General features: G+C 34.2%; 1 protein-coding gene across 7 annotated transcripts in view; it reads right to left on the bottom strand.

The window, feature by feature from the left end:
• DIAPH2 (diaphanous related formin 2) overlaps nucleotides 1–18790 on the bottom strand; it is a 905937-nt gene that overhangs the window by 633090 nt on the left and 254057 nt on the right. For all 7 annotated transcript variants that reach the window (XM_054544831.2, XM_054544832.2, XM_054544829.2 and 4 more), the window contains 5 exons: nucleotides 16886–17004; nucleotides 14852–14968; nucleotides 12512–12630; nucleotides 9015–9079; nucleotides 5558–5662 (listed from right to left, as the gene is read on the bottom strand). In XM_054544831.2, the coding sequence (XP_054400806.1) occupies nucleotides 5558–5662; nucleotides 9015–9079; nucleotides 12512–12630; nucleotides 14852–14968; nucleotides 16886–17004 (525 nt within the window). The remainder of the gene's footprint in view (nucleotides 1–5557; nucleotides 5663–9014; nucleotides 9080–12511; nucleotides 12631–14851; nucleotides 14969–16885; nucleotides 17005–18790) is intronic.

Below are 18790 nucleotides of genomic sequence, written 5' to 3'. Positions count from 1 at the left end.
ACATCTAATACCATCCTCATTCCAATATAAAAGACTGTCTCTTCATGAATGGGTGCCATTTACAATGAGGACAATTAATTCAAATAGATAGGATTATGAGGAGGATATAACATTTCTATCAGAAAGTAACTTCAAGCTCATTCTCTAATGACAATGGATAACAGATGAAAGGGAACACTGCATGCCATATCATGTTCTTTTTAGAGATGATTAATCTATATCCATTTCCTTAAACCAGTACTGATCACAATGGCTCACTTTGCTAGATAAATATATATGAAAAGTAGAGCTGTTCATTATAAACATTCTTATGAAACCACTACCAATGAACATACATCTGTTTTAATCAAGATATGACATTAGATTAACTGAATGAAACGTTTAAAACTAATTAAGGCAGCCATGGCAGCCATGAGTTTTTTGCAACAGGCCTCAGTCACTGCAGTGGCAGCTGTCTGGCCAGTGCCTTGACATTCAACTGGGATTCAGGGGCTTCGTCACCCATGGCTTTGTTAAAGCTGTCACTCCCGTTTAACACAGTGGAGATCACAGGAAAAAGACTATTTATCATGAAACCTTCTGGATTCTACAATGGGTGTTTTTTTAATTTATTGAAATTCTACATTTTGTTTATAGGGATTCCAGTGGCAATTGGAGAAACTCTAGTGAATGTATTCATTGGTGAAACTGAACTAGTAGAAATTCCAGAAGGCTATATCCCATAACAATGGGAATATTATAAGCATCCTATATTGAGATGGATTGTCCATACTTTCTATGATGAGCCTGAAAATAATTATGAAAGAACAATGGCTATCCTTCAGATGGAAACTGAAAAGGCTGAACTGCAGATAAAGGAGCTGGAAGTATGAAGATTAATGTGGAAGAGAAGAGATGGACCCTGGTATCAATATGTGACCACTGATAGGGCAATTATGAATCATTCTCCAAAAGCAACTCCCAGTAAATAAACATTTATTTATCTAAATACAAAGCGTATTCTCTTTAGTGGAAAATAAATTGGTAAAAATATTCTGTATTTTTGTTCTCTGTGATGAATAAAAGAGCTTCTTACATTACTCTGTTTCTCAATGTTGGTTCATATTAAGGCTTTTGATTTGGAGGTTTTGGTTTCCTCTTTTATGAAAGTTTAAAATATACTAATGAAAAACTGCAGAAATAGGAATTTGTGAACTCCTAAAGTTGTGGTAACTTAGAGAGGTGTTTTATTTATCTGACAAATGGAAGTTATAGAAGTCTAATTATATTAGGCATCAGTAATTGTAGTAGTTTGTACAAATGTCTGTATTACAGACATCAGTATTATTGAGGGGAAACTCAGGATTTTAAGTTCCATAAAATATTGAACTAACTCTGTAAAACATTAACAACTTAATAAACAAATTTTCAGTAAACAACAAAAAAATCTAATTAAATTTCTCAGGATAGTGTCCTTTTTGTCCTCACTCATTCATTCATTCATTCAGAGACAGTCTCGCTCTTGCACAGGCTGGAGTGCAGTGGCAAAATCATAGTGCATTGCAGCCTTGAACTCTAGGACTCAAGTGATCCTCCCATCTCAGTCTCCTGACTAACTGGGACTACAGGCATGCACCACTACCCCAGGCTAATTTTTTTTTTTTAAGATGGGGTCTCACTATGTGGCCCAGGCCAGTTTCAAATTCCTGGGCTCAAGGAATCCTCCTACCTTGGTCTCCTAAAGTGCTGGTATTAAAGGCAAGAGCCACTGTGCCTAGCCCTCTCACCTTTATTAATATAAATTTTCTACTTGGATTATTTCGTTCTTCTAACTAAATTTATAAATATCTTTTTTATTTATTTTATTTTATTTTATTTTATTTTTGAGACAGAGTTTTGCTCTTGTTACCCAGGCTGGAGTGCAGTGGTGCAATCTCAGCTCACTGCAACCTCTGCTTTCTGGTTTCAAGCTATTCTCCTGCCCCAGCCTCCCGAGTAGCTGGGATTACAGGCGCCTGCCACCACTCCCGGCTAATTTTTTGTATTTTTAGTAGAGATGGGGATTCACCATGTTGGCCAGGCTGGTCTAGAACTCCTGACCTCGTGATCTGCCCGCCTCGGCCTCCCAAAGTGCTGGGATTACAGGCGTGAGCCACCGTGCACGGCCATAAATATCTTTAGAAAGTAAGCTGAAGCAAATTTTTGGAACAACCAGTTGAAAGGACTGACCTATTTACAAAAATATTAAAACTAACACTCATAGGTAGACAAGATCATGGAAAGGTTACCCATGATATTCACTCACACTAGTTTTTTCACATAGATGAATGTTAATGTATGTATATACATACATACAACTAAAGTGTTTCTATACTTAGCAAATAACCATCCTCTCCTGGAATGCAATTTTCTCTCTGAGGTTAGAAAGAAAGACAAGATTAAAATATGTAAAATTATTTTAATTTTACTTTTAAAGTAGCAAAACTATAGAAAACAGTCTGATTTTATAGTCTTAACTGAGATAAAAGTAATTGTGGCAAAATTAAAGGTTCAGAAAATTAGTAATTTATCCTACAAATTTTGTGTATGACATGATATTTTTCATACTTCGAAAGGCAAAATGTGTGTCGTGTCCCATTTTTTAATTAATGGACAACATAATTCAAAGTAATATACATTTGTAAACATCAGTCAATTTTTCACCTCTATTAGATCACATTTATTTTGGGAATTTTATACAACCACAAAATGCTATTATTTAAATAAAATTTTACTCAAGTTAAATATATATTTTACAAATTTAATAAGGAATCTCAAATATTTATATTAAATGCTACCAACCTTTAAAAATCAAATCATATCAGCCTTTCCTTTCCCTCCCATGAACAATTAGGAATTGAATAATTAAATTAGGCTACCACATCGTATTGCAAATTGAATACGGTAAATGAATAATTTAGTATTTGACATTATTTTGGGCACACTAGAAAGTATACAGCCCTGTGCCTGCACCTGTAATCCCAGCTACTCCTCGGGAGGCTAAGGTAGGAGGAATGTTTGAGGCCAGGAGTTGAGAGTGCTTCGTGATTCTGCACTTTTTACAGTTAATTTAACCGTAAGTAAGCAACTACTCACTGTGTGATAAAGGCCTATGCTAGGTACAGTGGAGCCTTTAATAAGAAATACACTGTCCTCAAGGTGTCTATGCTCTAGCAGAAGAAATACAGCAGGCACACAAATATCCCATGAGTGGTCTAGAAAAGTGATATGAAAGTTCAGAGAAATTCGCTAATGGAGTTTTTGGTGAAGCTTTCCAAAGGATGTCTTAATGAGTTTCTCCTTAAAGGATATGTTTCACACACACAGATGAGCAAAGGAGGAAATTTCTTACAGAGAATAATACCTGCCAACATTTCTCAACTAAGCTCTATGAAAACACTATTTCCAGGAGATGTTGAAGGGTGCTCTGAGATAAAGGGTGCCGTGGTCAAATGAGTATGGGAAATCTATATGAAAAAGAGGTAGGCAGGTTTCTTCAATGTAAAATATCTGGGACCTTTAATATGCTAATGAGTATTATGAATCTCTAAGATGAGAATTTCATGTGTACTCAATTTATTGGACTATGGAATGCTTTCATCATGAACAATCTATTGGCATTTCTGTAACTAATCTCTGGGAAATGCTGGCAGAAGGGTTAAGTATGGAGACAGTAATTTCCAAATGTGAAGGGAGGAAAGGTGACTTAGCTGCAACAGAGGCTGTAGTTAGGGGAGCAGTCAGAGCCTAGGCTGCAAAGGGGAGATAAAGGAGGAAAAACTCATGCCAGAGGGTCTTAACATTACTGGTAAGGAGATTTTATTTAATCCTGACTGCAACAGGCAACGAGTGAACATATTAAAGCCTGGAGTAACAATAATCAGGGAATTGTTTCAGGAAGATTAATTTGCCACTGACATAAAGGATGAATTCGAGGAGGGAGAAAAGTTAGGCAACAATTGTAATAGTCCAGGTAAGACATCATAAGAGAGGGAACCTGGAGGTTTCTGGGGTTTGATGCAAAGAGGTGTAGTATGAGTGGAGTTGAAGAAAGAACAGACATAAAACTGACTAGCTTAATTTGTCAGTGCGTGGGGCAGGGAAAAGGGAAAGAAAACTCCAGCTTCACCATCTTTAAAATTGGTAGTAAAATTTAAACAGGAAATGGACAACAAACTGGTTTGAGGAAAGAGAGAAAACCACAAAACTGGGTTTGATTTCAACATGCAACAGGACCGTCCTATGGGGGTAGCTAATCACGAGCTGGAACTAGAAGACAAACTCAAGAGACTTGACCCCTACTAAAAGGGGATATGTGAATGTATGATACTGAATGGAATAGTACAGCAAAAATATACACAAAAAAGAAAAGAGCAGAGGACAGAATATTGTGGAAGGTCACCATTTGAGGATGAAAAAATAAGGAGAAACTAAGTTCTCAAACATGTAGAAAACGAAGTCCAAGAAAAAGAGAGGGAGGGAAACAGAGAAAGAGATTAATTTATTGAAAAAAAATGATCAAATATTAGAGATAAGTAATACAGGCTAAGGGTAGGAAAAGGCCCCCGGATTGGGTATTTTGGAGTTTGTTGGTGACTTTTGAAGCAATCTTTCACTAGACTGGTGGAAACAGACCTAGTCAATCAACAAATATCTACTGAGCACCCACTATGTTAAGACATCATCTTCAACTTCTTTTTTTTTTTTCTTTTTTTGAGACGGAGTCTCGCTCTGTCACCCAGGCTGGAGTGCAGTGGCGTGATCTTGGCTCACTGCAAGCTCCGCCTCCTGGGTTCACACCATTCTCCTGCCTCAGCCCCCCGAGTAGCTGGGACTACAGGAGCCCACCACCACTCCCGGCTAATTTTTTTTTTTTTTTTTTTTTTTTTTTGTATTTTTAGTAGAGGCGGGGTTTCACACTGTTAGTCAGGATGGTCTTGATCTCCTGACCTCGTGATCTGCCCGTTTCAGCCTCCCAAAGTGCTGGGATTACAGGCGTGAGCCACCATGCCTGGTCCATCTTCAATTTCTTAATATTAGTTTAAGACATAAAGTATATTGAGGAGAATACACAATCAGTTTGAAAGTTTAGACACCCTAATTGAAATTTTCAGTATATATGGGAGCTTTTCACCATAGGAAATGTAGGTGGAAATTTACTTGAGATTCAAAGAGACCTCAAGAAGCTTTTGGGATAATTACAATTAATGACTATTTCTACATTCTTTTTGAAAGAAAATAGCATGTACCCAATTTTTCAAATCATCATGAAAATTTCATCTCAAAAACACTTTTGCTTGTGTAATATGTTCTATTAAAAATATTCAGGGCCATTTGAGCAACTAATGCTTTATTTTTTTTCCAAGCATTAAAATAATTTATTGTCCTGGAATATAAAATCTGTATAGTTATTTCAACGAAAATGTAAAACTGCCAAAAAGTCTGCTTCTGGTCACATTTTTCCTTCTATATAACAAGATAATTTTCTACCATCAAACTCATTGTGACATGACACAAACTCTATGTCTTCTTTCATTACCTGGGTTCGAAGTTGCTGGATTTCTGCTTCGAGTTCTTTGATTTTCTCATCTCTTTTTTGAAGTTCTGCTTGAGCTTCCTGTCGAGCTGTGAATTCTTCATCGAACTGCAATGATCACCATCAATGTACATTAATAATATAGTTTTGAGAACGCTTTAAAGAACATTATGTATTAAATAAGTGGAGTGGTTTTTACTTAGTTGAATTCCCAGATCACTCAGAAAATCACAGCTTGTAATTATTTTCATAACAATTAAGTATCCAAGTGGAGGTGGGGTATTGCTTGTGGTGGTAGTAAAGAATAAATATGCCCCCTACCCAAGGTAAGAAAACACATTTTCACTTCTGAAAAAAATACAAAGACAAAAAGGTAGACTGAAAAGTCTCTCTTCACACATAATGGACATTTTTATTGTTTTGTTAATGAAAATTCAATTTTAGAATTAATAATTTTAAAAATATTTCATCCCATACCGTTTGAGACAGAGTTTCACTCTTGTCGCCCAGGCTGGAGTGCAGTGGCATGATCTCAGCTCACTGCAACCTCCACCTCCTAGGTTCAAGCAATTCTCCTGCCTCAGCCTCTCAAGTAGCTAGGATTACAGGTGCGCACCACCACACCTGGCTAATTTTTGTATTTTTAGTAGAGATGGGTTTTACCATGTTGGCCAGGCTGATCTTGAACTCCTGACCTCTGGAGATCCACCTGCCTCGGCCTCCCAAAGTGCTGGGATTACAGGCGTGAGCCACCACGCGCAGCCTCATACCATACTTTTAAGTTTAATGAATTAGAAAATGAAATCTAAAAATAAACCATCAAGCAGTTTCAACTCCTTAACTACATTTAATCTTGAAAAGAAATTGCACTTTTAGAATGCTCAGATGTATGTATATTAATACAAATTGGAATTGTTTCTATTACAATCTTAGTTGTCTAGAATCCATAAAGCAGTACTTCACAAACTCTGACAGTAGAATGCCCTAATAGCAGTCTCATTCAGATGGTTAACCAAAACATTTGTATAGCATGTTATGAGAGGAAAAACTAGAGGTTAAAATATGGGGTGCTAAGCCAAAAAGACTCTAAATGGTTAATATTTATTCACTGTATCCTGCCTTAGCCCTTACCTCAGACAGGACTCTAAGCAGGCACAAACCTGCCTGCATATTTCCAGTGAATACTGCCTGGGTCTGGCTACAGAACATTTTATTTGCCCTTTATTGTCAATGTTGTTTCAAGTCAATTTAGAAGTCTATACATTATTCTAACAATGTTATTTCTGTTTCTAAAAGTGATACATCTACTGCCCAAAACCATCTTAAGAGTTTGTGGAACAATACAAAAGTATTCACTGTTAACAAATATTCATCCTCATAGTAGCTTTGACCTTTGGAAATTATAAAATGCCATTCTGATCTAAGTCTGAAGAGTGGGTGAGCAAACTGGATAATAATACTGTTTGGGTCGAACCTGAAATGCTTTTATTCATCTCTCCTTGAATCCCCGGAAAATGTCCCACAGATCCTGGCCCAAATATTCTCTAATTTCTTTAAATTTCAAACCTACCCCAGATCCTTGGAGTGAAGGATCCATATATCCTTCAGTCAATGACCTTGTTTTCCTACTTCATTAAGGAGATGGATGTCCTCCAATGTGAGCTTGTTTGCCTTTACTACTATCCGTGTTAAGATTTATCTCAATCTGTACTCCCATCCCCACTCCTAAAGTTAGCTTCTCCTATGTGCTTCTAAATCATGGCACCTACACAAGCACACTATACACATTTTTTCCTCTAAAAATGGTTTATTAGTATGTTGGAGGAGAGGCACACAATGTTTCTGCTTTTAATTTAAAATTACCTGCAAACACAGCAAACGGGGATCACAGAAGCCTGAAATATGTGAGCTGGAAGAGGTCTTCTTACACGTCCACTAATTTTATTCTTTCCTTTTAATGATGAAGAAACTAAGATCTAAAGAGAGTAAGTGGCTTACCCAAAGTCACAGCTAATTAGTGGAAAAGCTGAGATCAGATCTCACAACTACTGCCTCTCATTCTAGTACTTGTTAAAAAATGACTTTATACTGCCTCTTAAAATGACTCAGAACAAGGGGATGCATGTAGCTAACCACTGGGAGACCATACATGTTTTCATTCTAAATGTTGGTGATGACACTAAAGCATCAAGCACTGAAATTTCTTTTCTATTACTTTAGGACTCCTTTTTCCATAATATATATGCTCACAAAAAAACTTTACCAGACAGATAATCACAATTTGCTCCAGTCTTGCAGTGTCTAATCACAGTGCCAGCCAAACCTTAAGGAGATTCTAAGGTTTCTCAAAGAGAATTTTAAATGTGCTACTTAAAACAAGAACATTAGAAATATGAAGGTCTATTAATCAAAAAGCATGCATTTTCTTTCACCAATAAAAATGACAGCTCCACACAAACATTTTATGCTCCAGCTCTTAAAATCTATTCTAGTAACTAAAAGAGCAAAGACATTTCTTCAGATGCCCTGAAGTAACTTCTTCAGTAATACTCTATAATTTCTAGAGTGATAGCAAAAGTGATTATCTAATCTCCAAGGTAAGTCATAACTTTGAAGAGACAGCAATATGTAAGCACATTATCTTGCTGTCAGAAGGCTGAAAACTGGAGAGCTTTTAGACGTGTGCTTCAATCCTTCTGCCTGCACACAAAAGGACAGAAATACTATACTAATGCTTAATAGGCTCTAGAACAAAAAAAGAGAAACTTGTGGTAGAAGCTAATAAAATTATAGCTATGCTTCCATGAAACAAGGAAAAGACAAGCTTAGATCTGAATACAATTCGGATATTCACAAAGCTGGCATTTACTCCAAGGCATTTAAGACATTAACACAGAAAGAAAAGGGATCCTCAAATTCTACCAGGCCTACATGAAGTAGCAGGATCACTTACAAAATGATAATTATAAAATTCAAAGAAGCTAAGTCTAAACAGAGAGAGAAAGAGAGTGAGAAAGAGAGAAAACACTGCAACATGTTGGTGCTATCAATAGCACTGACATAAAAGACCACAACAGAAAAGACTAGCTAAACATCTCACAGTTCTCCAAAGAGCTACCTATTGCAAGTGACAGCTGCAGGAAAGCAAAGGGAGAATTTATTTTGGTTGATTGCTTCCAACTATACCCTTTCAGCAATCTAATTTTATTTCATGTATCACTTTAGTATAATGTGGCTAGTGTTTTTCTTCCATAATGGATTAAACATGATGATGAGGGAACGATAGCAACCTTACCTTATAAGGAAATAAATCAATATTCCATGGCTATGTTTGAATCCAAAAATATAAAGTACTACATAAATGAAACATTTAGAAGCCCTCACATTAATAAAGAAGGTAGAATATTACTGTGATTAAATTATTAACCTAACGATTATGGCTAATATTTTATAAGCTTACCTTCTTTGAAAACTCTGCGGCTTTTTGTTCACTTTCTTCAACTTTCGCCTTGTTCACACAAGAATCTATTAAGATCAAACAAAAGTGATTCGAAATTATGGCATGAGATCACTACACAAAAGATGTCTTCTAGCCTATAACTCTGCAATGCAGACTATCATTTTTATGTCAATTGTTATTAAATGGAAATTGACCTATACTATACATAAAACATAAAAATCATATATTCTTTCTTTAGCATACAAACTGAATTCAATGATAGTATTGTGGAGGCACAAAACCAAGCATCCAAAAATATATTTCATTAAATTATTTTTATGGGTATTCAATTATTTTTCAACTACAAAACACTTCAGAATCCTATAGTTTATTATGGGTGGAGAGGTGGCAAAGACTCCATGTGTAACCTTAATAATATTAATAAGATATGAATAGTCTTAGCAAGATTCAAAATTGTCCTACAGAAAAGCTAGAGAGAGACAGAATAACATTCGATAATTCAGGCTTCTTCATGAAAAGATTTTTACTTAGCTTCTGATCTGGGGCAAAATGTATCATGTACATAAGGAAACAAACTTCAAACTTCTCAGGTCAAATCAAACACTTCAGAATATAAATAACTGAAGAACAACTTTTGGGCAATATTGTATCTCTCATTATTTTATGTATATATAAACTCTATTCTGTATCTAGCCATTCCACACTTATTTATCAAAAAGAAATAAAAACATATACCAGTACTCAGAATTTATGTGAATATTCGCAGCAGTTTTATTTATAGTAATCCCAAACTCGAAAGAACCTAAATGGCCATCAACAAGTGTATACATAAACAAACTGTGGTATATCCATATGCTGGCATACTACTCAGCAATATAAAGGAATGAACTATTGATACATGCAATACAACAACATCAATGAATCTCAAAATAATTATGCTGAAGGCAAGAAGACAGGCAAAAAGTATATATGCTGTATGTTTCTATTTTTATAAAATTTTTAAAAATGCAACTAATGAGAGAGACTATAAAATGTAACTAGTAAGAGAGAGATCAGTAATATCCCAGGATGGGAAGATGTGGTAGACATGGAAAGAAAGAACTAAAAGGACAATGCAGAAACTTTAGGGGGTAATAGGATTGTTATCTTGATTTTGATGATGGTTTTAAGTGTCTATATTAATAGCAAAATTTATCAAATTGTATACCTTAAATATGGGTAGTTTTTCTTACATCAAATGTACCTCAATAAAGCTGGTTTGTTTGTTTGTTTAAAGCAACTGAGGAGGAAAGTAGGAAATGATGAAGTCAAAGAACAGCCGTATCTAAGCTGTCCTAGCCATGGTTGGTAATGATTTAGAATTTAAATTTCAATGGAAAGGCATCAGAGAGTTTCAGGCAGAGATCTGATAGATCTGATTTATGAAATATATCAGACTTAAAGAATTGTTAAATTACAGCAGACTATCTCTTCAGGTCCAAGTCGTCTTGAAATACAGATCCATGGGTTTCCTAGAAGTTCTTGAAGCACCTGATAATTTTTTGTGTACATGAACATGTGTGTGTTCTAATCAAAGTTCCAAGTATTTGTCAACTTCTCACAAAGGATTTTGACCATAAAATATTAACAGCCACTCATATATGTGACTTACTCAATTTTAAAGTTGAGGAAACTAAAACCTAGAGAAGTTAAATGATTTGTTCACAGTCGCAGAGATGACATGTGGATAACATCACAATGGGTTTATGACGCTGACTATTCTCTCTCACCTGATCCCTTGTCTCTCCTCACCCAACACTTTTGATTAATGGTAAAGAATCATAAGTACCTGGTACACAGTACACAAAACAAACGTCTGTTGAATACTGAATACTACTTGACTAAATTATTATTTTTTATAGGTAATCAATTATTTTTCAACTATAAAATACTTCAAAAAACTATAGTTTATTATGTGAGAGGTGACAATGACTCCATGTTTAAGATTAATAAGATCAAAATCAACAGTAGTGTATGTGTCCTAACTATGGTCTATAATGGATTATAAGCTAATACACATACCTGAATATAGTCCCTTATGACTCCCTCAACAAAATGCAAAATAAACTTGTTTTTCAAACTCATTGAAAAATACGAAATGAGGCTAGAATTCACAATCACTGCTGGGTAAATTGGCACAAGCTTTCTGAAAAGCATTTGGCTTTTTGAAAGTTCATACCCTCACTTACAGAAATCAATCCTAAGGAAATAATGAGAAAAATCCAAACATTTATATACAAGAATGTTGACAGTACATTCATTTATAACTGTGAAAATCTAAAAACAATTGTGAATGCACAAAAAGAAAGGACTGGTTACAATGATTATGGTATTTCACAAAATGGAATATTATACAGACATTAAAAGTCACATTTTGAAGGTTAATGTGGAAAAACTCTCATAATATAAAGCTCCAAGAAAAATCAGCATACAGAGAGATAGATAGGTCATAGAGAAAGACATATAAGGAAATGTACCAAGCTGAAAAGGGAGCGATCACGAATGTGATTGGTGGTTTGTCACTTACGTAAGTCTCTAGATTGCCTGAAATAAGTATGCAATACATTTAAAACAGAAATAATACATAAATAATAAGTTATCCATCTTTGAATGTTACTGTGTATCTGCCTTGTGCTGTGGAGTCAAAAATAATATGTAATTGGCATATAATAGTTGTTTTCTTTCTTTAAATATAAGACAAATGAGCTCATGCTTGAACCTTAACAATAGTGATTCCAATTAAGCATAAATAAGACTGCTTAGCCATAAGGCGAAATAGCATAGCACATTTCCCAAGGGAAGGTTCAGATCATCCTTCAGAGGTTGTTCTGAAAAGTACTGCTAACTACCAGTCTAGGATGATATAAAGTCATTTCCTCAGCAATCTAAGGAGATGAATATGATCACCTCAAATTCTTTCTAACTCTAAGGTCTATGAAAATATAAATTGATCCATCTGATACCCTTAGAAGGTCTCAAGTTATTGAAATGAGCCTGTATTTCTTTTCTAAAACTTGGGCATTAATAACATAACTATAATGAGACCCCATTGTATACATGATTTCTACAAGACCACTAAGGTACCAGTATAAAATGAAAAGATTTCAGAGTCATATTTCTAAACAGTAATGCATTAATCTAAACAGATGTCATGTTTCTAAACAGTAATGCATTATAATAATATAATGAGTTTTTGTGGGACACTAAGCTTAAACTACCTCCAGGAGTGTTGGAACTTATTAAATAGGTTAATATTTCTAATCATACAGGCAGAACTCTCATGATCATTATAATTAACAATTATAGCAATTGAGTGCCCAGAGACACAATGATTTACCAGATACGAATAGAAGTTCAGTAAGAACTGAAGCTTTAAGTGAACTTCTTCACTTAAAAAGTGCTTATAATATAGAAGGCATAAAACACAATCAGAGGACAATGAGGATTATGATACATACCTATCAGATGAGTGAAATCAATGTCTAATCTTTGCCTGTATTTGAAGTCTGGATCCATACCACTGCAGTGTAGCACTATCTGTGAAACACATTCCTCAATTATTTTATAATATTGTGGCCTGAAAAGGAGAGAAAGTACTCATGAATGCCTTTCTAACCATGCAAATCAATTTTCTTTAGAAAACATTCAACATATTAGAAGAACTAGGTCTTTTTTCTGGAGTTGTTTTAAAAAATCCTGCAGCCACTACACCTCCTTAGGACAAGTATGCCTAAGCTTAAGGATGGTCTGGGTGTTACAGTACCAAACCCATTGTGATGTAATCAACTACATCTAGTGACTTCATAATCTAGTTTGCAGGGATTCATGCTGGTGTTCAAAGATACTTATCAACCTTTTCTATTTACTTATGCTATTGTTTCTAAAGTTAATAAAAACAAATGAGCCATTAGTCCTACATTCATGGATACAGAAATGGTTCTACGCATCCACAGGTTCTCAATTTCAATAAGGGATGAGTTTCTTCACATTACGTGGCAAGCAATGTCTTGAATTTACTACAGCACTTTTAGTCAAGATAGCTGTAACAGCTTACAAAACTGGACAAACCCACTTATATTACAAGACTATCCAAGGATCTATTTATGCAACACATTTTAAAAGACCCATTTTATAAAAGCATACACATTTCATATGCATGGCTATTGCTTCAATTTGTTTAAAGTGTCAGAGGTTTTAAAACATATCCTAATTCTGTAATCTATCAAGGTAATTCTGGCCTTAAAAATGACCACTCACATACTGCAAAATTTTTTAAAAGGCACTTTTGCATTAAAATTTGGGTAAGATTTAGTATTTGTCAAAGGATAATAAATTCAACGGAGAAAAATCAGTAGTAAGAAGTACGACTATAGACAAATTATGATATAAACTTCCCTAAATATAGTGTGCTGATAACTAGCCAACCTACTAAAAGTTTGTAAATGAAGCCAAATAGACTCTAATTGCTCTTCTATGTCTTTGGCAATGGGTCTGGTCCCAAGAATAAGAATAAATAGTAATACATATTACAAATCTGGTTTTTTCAAGTCATCTTCGGGTCTAGAGTAAATAATACTGGATTAGAACCTCAGTCTAGTCAACGGTTAAATAAGGAAAACACAGCTGGGGCCAGGTTAATCATCCCTAAGTGGAATAACATGCTTGTCACACTTCTGCCTCACGTGGATGTTCTTAGGATGAAAAACATGCCATATGAGGATAACTTCTTATTTATTCGTAGTTGCTGAGAAATGGATATTTTCACATAAATTATGTTCCCCAGGTAACTGAGTACCTTTGGGCACAGTACCCCTTTTAAATTTGTTAGAACTTAATTAAAAATACAACAATAATTTTTAACGTATTACCAGCCTTGCTGCTTAAAAAACAGCACAAAATTTAATATTTTAAACATTTTTTATCTCTCTGTAATGTCACGATGCCCATCAAATTACTGTACTGGTCTGAACTATAATAGTTCTCTATGCTGCTTTACAGTTGTAATTTTTGTTGAGACTGTGCTGACCTCATGGTAGCTTTCCTTTTCCATTTAATCAAGCAGGTTTTGAGAAATCAAAGAACCTAGGTTGTCAGAATTTCACGCAAATTAGAGTATGAAGAACAACTAAGAGTCCCTTGAACAGTTAAATATAATATCATGGTCACCAGCCTGTGGATAATTTCAGTCACTCAGAAGCCTTTTCATAACTTTGTGGTTTTCCGATATATTCCCAGTTAACTAGATTCTAAAACTTTTAACTTTAATGGTTATTTTCATACTCATTTATTTTGAAGGATGACACTACTAGACATAAAATTGAAATATTAGCACTATTATTTTCTTAGATGTTAAGATCACATTTATTAGTAAATACTGTAAAAAGAGAAATAACAGTAAAACCTTACTTAATATGCACAAGATAAAACCTTTAAAGTTCTATCCCAGAATCTTCAGTGCTTTTTCTGTGATATCACTATCTAGCAAAGAAAATTCATTGCAGGGCCAGTGCAATCTGTTGGGTTCATTGCTACCAAAGTCCTATCACTGGAGTATCCCATTTTTAAAAGTGTATCTCTCTCTTCTGGCCAAATTTAAAAAATGAACACCTTTTAAAAAATGTTACCTAAAGAGTCAAACTCTTATACCCTCTGTGTGTGTGTGTGTGTGTGTGTGTGTGTGTGTGTGTGTGTGTGTGTATATATATATGCATATATTGCTTAGGCCCCACTACATTGTTCATTTTCCTTTAATATCCAATACAAATTATAAATATAGTACTCTCAGAACTGCCTCTTACCTGATATAATAATCATTTCTGATGAGCAAAAAATGTTGTAGAATAGATAAGAAGTAATTTTCAGCAGCAGTGTCCTTCAGCATATTATATAGAAGATGGTAGACTTCATTCATATCAGTAGAAAGTAAAGGAAAAATATTAAAGATCCTTGATGGAAGTCTCATTCATAACAAAGGAGTTTAACTTTGTAAAACATCGACTTACAATCTTGCTTCCATTACTGCTTTTAAACCTTCAACTCCATGATCCAGTATTTAAACATCTGCATAAAGTAATGATTCTATGGAATCATTTTGATCTTTTAACTAGAGAGACAGACCTCAAGAGCATGTCCAAGACCATTTGACTGTCAAAATCTTAAATGATCCATTATACATATTTTAAAGTCCAGATTATAGCTGGTACCATTGGAACAGCAATGCCATCAGTGAAAACGGTTTCCTTTTGATCTCCCTGTAGTTGTGATAGAGGACCTATATTATTCATGCAAATCACTACTACTCTATTTTCACTGCCACATAAGATAGAAGGCAAATGAGCATGCTGTAAACTGCTAAGAGGTCACAAAATCAGTTTTATTTTATCCAGATGAAATACTTACTAAATCTGAAATTATTATTGTTTGCATTCATTTGTATTTCATTATTTGATAAAAAATGGAAAGTAGAGACAAGATACAGAGTTGCAGAAATTTAGATGCTTTTAGTAAATTAGAAATCAGATTTCACAAATGGATCCATTTTTGTAATAAAAGCGAGGACCTGGAAAACCAAGGTAAAATAAAGATAAAAGACAAGATGTAATTCAATATCCTAAAATAACCTGAAATGTCAACATTTTCTTCAAAGTAGAATTAAGCATACGATGGCTTACTTCTTAGACCCCACATAAGAGTGTTGTGCTAAAGTCTCATGAGGTCCTTAAATGGCTGCACAATGGATCCACAAATAGTTTTACGGTGAAGTTTGATTATAAGAGAAATCTATGTAAAGCAAGATATTAATTGATATGAAAAACATTTGATATTACAGAAGCCACAGTAGACTGGCACCACTAATGATGAATAAAAATTACTAGAAATTATTCCTTATAATAGTAACATTGTTATTCATTGCACACACATTTATCCAATACCTATGTGTAAGACTTTCATAGATGCATTGAAGGAAAAAAGATTAAACATAACATTTCTGCCCTCAATCTCACAGGGGCACAGAAGTGTACATAAATAAAATAGAACAAACAAGGTACTTTGGATATTTCAAGGAGGGGAATACTACTTCCAGCTTTGGGGAGTGGGGGCGAGGAGTAGGAAAGGGAAGAAAACATCATTGAGAAAAAATCCAACTCAAAGGTCACTTTGGTTTTGACATGTTTCCCAGCTTCACCAGAATCCATTAAGTAAGAAACATAACAGGTGTGAAACAAATGGCCAGCAATGCTATGACAACCATCTCTTAGATCTAAAATATTTTATATAAAATTGTTGCCGTCGGAAGGTTATATGCTAGCTGTATTTGACTCAGATGCTTCTACCACATAGCTTTGCTATATTCAGATTCTATTGCATCTAAACATTTTTGTTATTGTTAAGAAACACAAATATTTGAATACAGAATAAGACACTTATTTGAATTGCTTTATATCTCTAAGTCACTGAAGCTTGATTTAATAAACTGAATGAGTATTTCACCTATAGTCACATATGAATGCAGTGAAATTTTCCCCCAAAAAATCCTTACATGTAAGATATATTGCCTTATGCTATTCTTTATTCAAGACCACTGAGCAAAGTATACCTATAATACTGTGAGCCATTGTGCAGATTTCAATACACTCTGTGTAAATCATCAAGACAGCCTGACAATTCCTCAACACGAATCTCAAGGACAGCATCATAGTAAGGTTCTAATATAAATAAATGGATATAAATTGGGCTGGCAGACAAGAACTCTAATAATGGTCCACAAAATCACCCACAAATCCCTTTCTCACAATGCACACAAAATTGTTTTGTGGTTTGTCAAAGGATATTCCATTTCTGCTCGAATGTCATTGAGACGGTGTGATAATTCAGTTAGGTCGTCTTCTTTGTTTTCATCAAATACTTTCAACTGAATATCAAGCTCATCATTCTCTTTTTCTTTTAGATCCTAATATATAAACATAAAATTTAACACATGAATAACAGTTTGACAACAGCATATTTAGGTAATAAAGGGCAGAACACAATTATTCATTTATAAACAGAAGCAATTTCAAATATTTACGCGGGCACTTGGTTTTCTGAAAGTAATTGTAGCTAAATTTTTCTGTTTCAAAATAAAAGGACCTCATTGCATTCACTTCATTTTTTCCATGCCCTACATTTTGATTATTCACATTAAAAAATTAACGATCAGTTCTACAACAGAAAAAAACTAATTGCTAACAACCCAAATTAAATGCTGTCGTTTTGACTAAACACACTAATCAAAGATTGCAAAAGAACTCATGCAGTCAGAACATTCACATATGCCTCTGGCAAAAAATGCAAATACAGATCAATTGTATTAATGAAGAACAAATGCAAGGATATATTCAAGCACAACAGTCCCAAGTATGGCTTGAAAAGATGTATAAACACATTTATTTTAAAAGATATTTTGTGATTTTAAAGCAAAAAGGCATTTGGACTTTTTATTAAGCTGTACATCTAACCTCCTCCCCCACCTTATATTTTTGCTTAGCCAAATCACAAAATACCAACTTGGGCATAAAAGTTGTTTTTGTAATACATTATAAGCACATGCATTACAAACCTCTGATAATTTTCATAATAATAGTATAAAAAATTTAGAAGCATGCCACACTAGAGATTGTTGGGCTCAATATATATCACCTGGAATATCTTTTAATATGTGTCCATTAAGTTGCAGCTTTCAAAACCCAAATCGATAATCACAACTGTGGATGCTCAAGGGTGATACCGAAAGTGGGACTAGGATTTTCAGAGCTGAGCTTGAACTCTAAAAGGAAATGCAAGCATGGTGTACTTCAAATTAGGTCGATAAAACAAAATGGGATACATTTCTTGTTTCTATCTTTATTCAATAGAACTATTATAGAGATGTAATGGCTATTACTGAAGCCAAACAAATTTCAGCAATTTCTAGATGCTTTTTTTTCTAACACTCACATACATAATAACTTATGGAAAATTTACCTGCAGAGCATATGAAAATAATTATTGTTTCTACACAATTTCATATAAAACATAACAAGTAAATGTATTTATATTTGGTTTCATTTTTAGTAATAACTTGCTTTAGCTCTAGTTTTCCAGTTTGAAATGGAATGAAGAAATTTATTAGAATGCAAAATTATCTAACATTGCTGGGTCACATTATCAGGTGATTTCTGAACTCTATTTAGAAAATTACATAAGCCAGACAAACCTAATACACTGGTCACTGCAGAAACAACCTGTCACACATTTTACAGTATGTCTTATTCTTGTCACCATATATTCTCTCTCAGAAATTCATCATAAAACTTAAACACTTTCAAATATTTCAGAAAAACAGAAAAATTTAAGTACTGCCATTTAATTAGCATAGAACGTTACAAAACATGAAAATCAGTCAGCATAATTAAAATATTTTCATTGAAAATAACTGGTTAAATGTGCAATTTAGTTCTTAATTAGGTCCAGACATTATTTATACAATATACATAGTATATGAGCACATATAGCACAATAGAAAATTTAGACATGTGTAAATGCAGTATTTTATAAATATTCTTTATTAATAATGCTCCAGACCTATCAAAGTCAGTCCTCATTTAATGTTCTCAGTAGTTCTTGGAAACTGCAACTTGAAGCAAAATACGTATAGCAAAACCAATTTTCTTTTCTCATCAATGTTATAATGAAAGGACATTATTCAAGGACCTACT

The sequence above is a fragment of the Pongo abelii genome, chromosome X, assembly GCF_028885655.2.
Source record: "Pongo abelii isolate AG06213 chromosome X, NHGRI_mPonAbe1-v2.0_pri, whole genome shotgun sequence".
Lineage (NCBI taxonomy): Eukaryota > Metazoa > Chordata > Mammalia > Primates > Hominidae > Pongo > Pongo abelii.
This window is presented reverse-complemented; position numbering and strand designations above follow the sequence as displayed.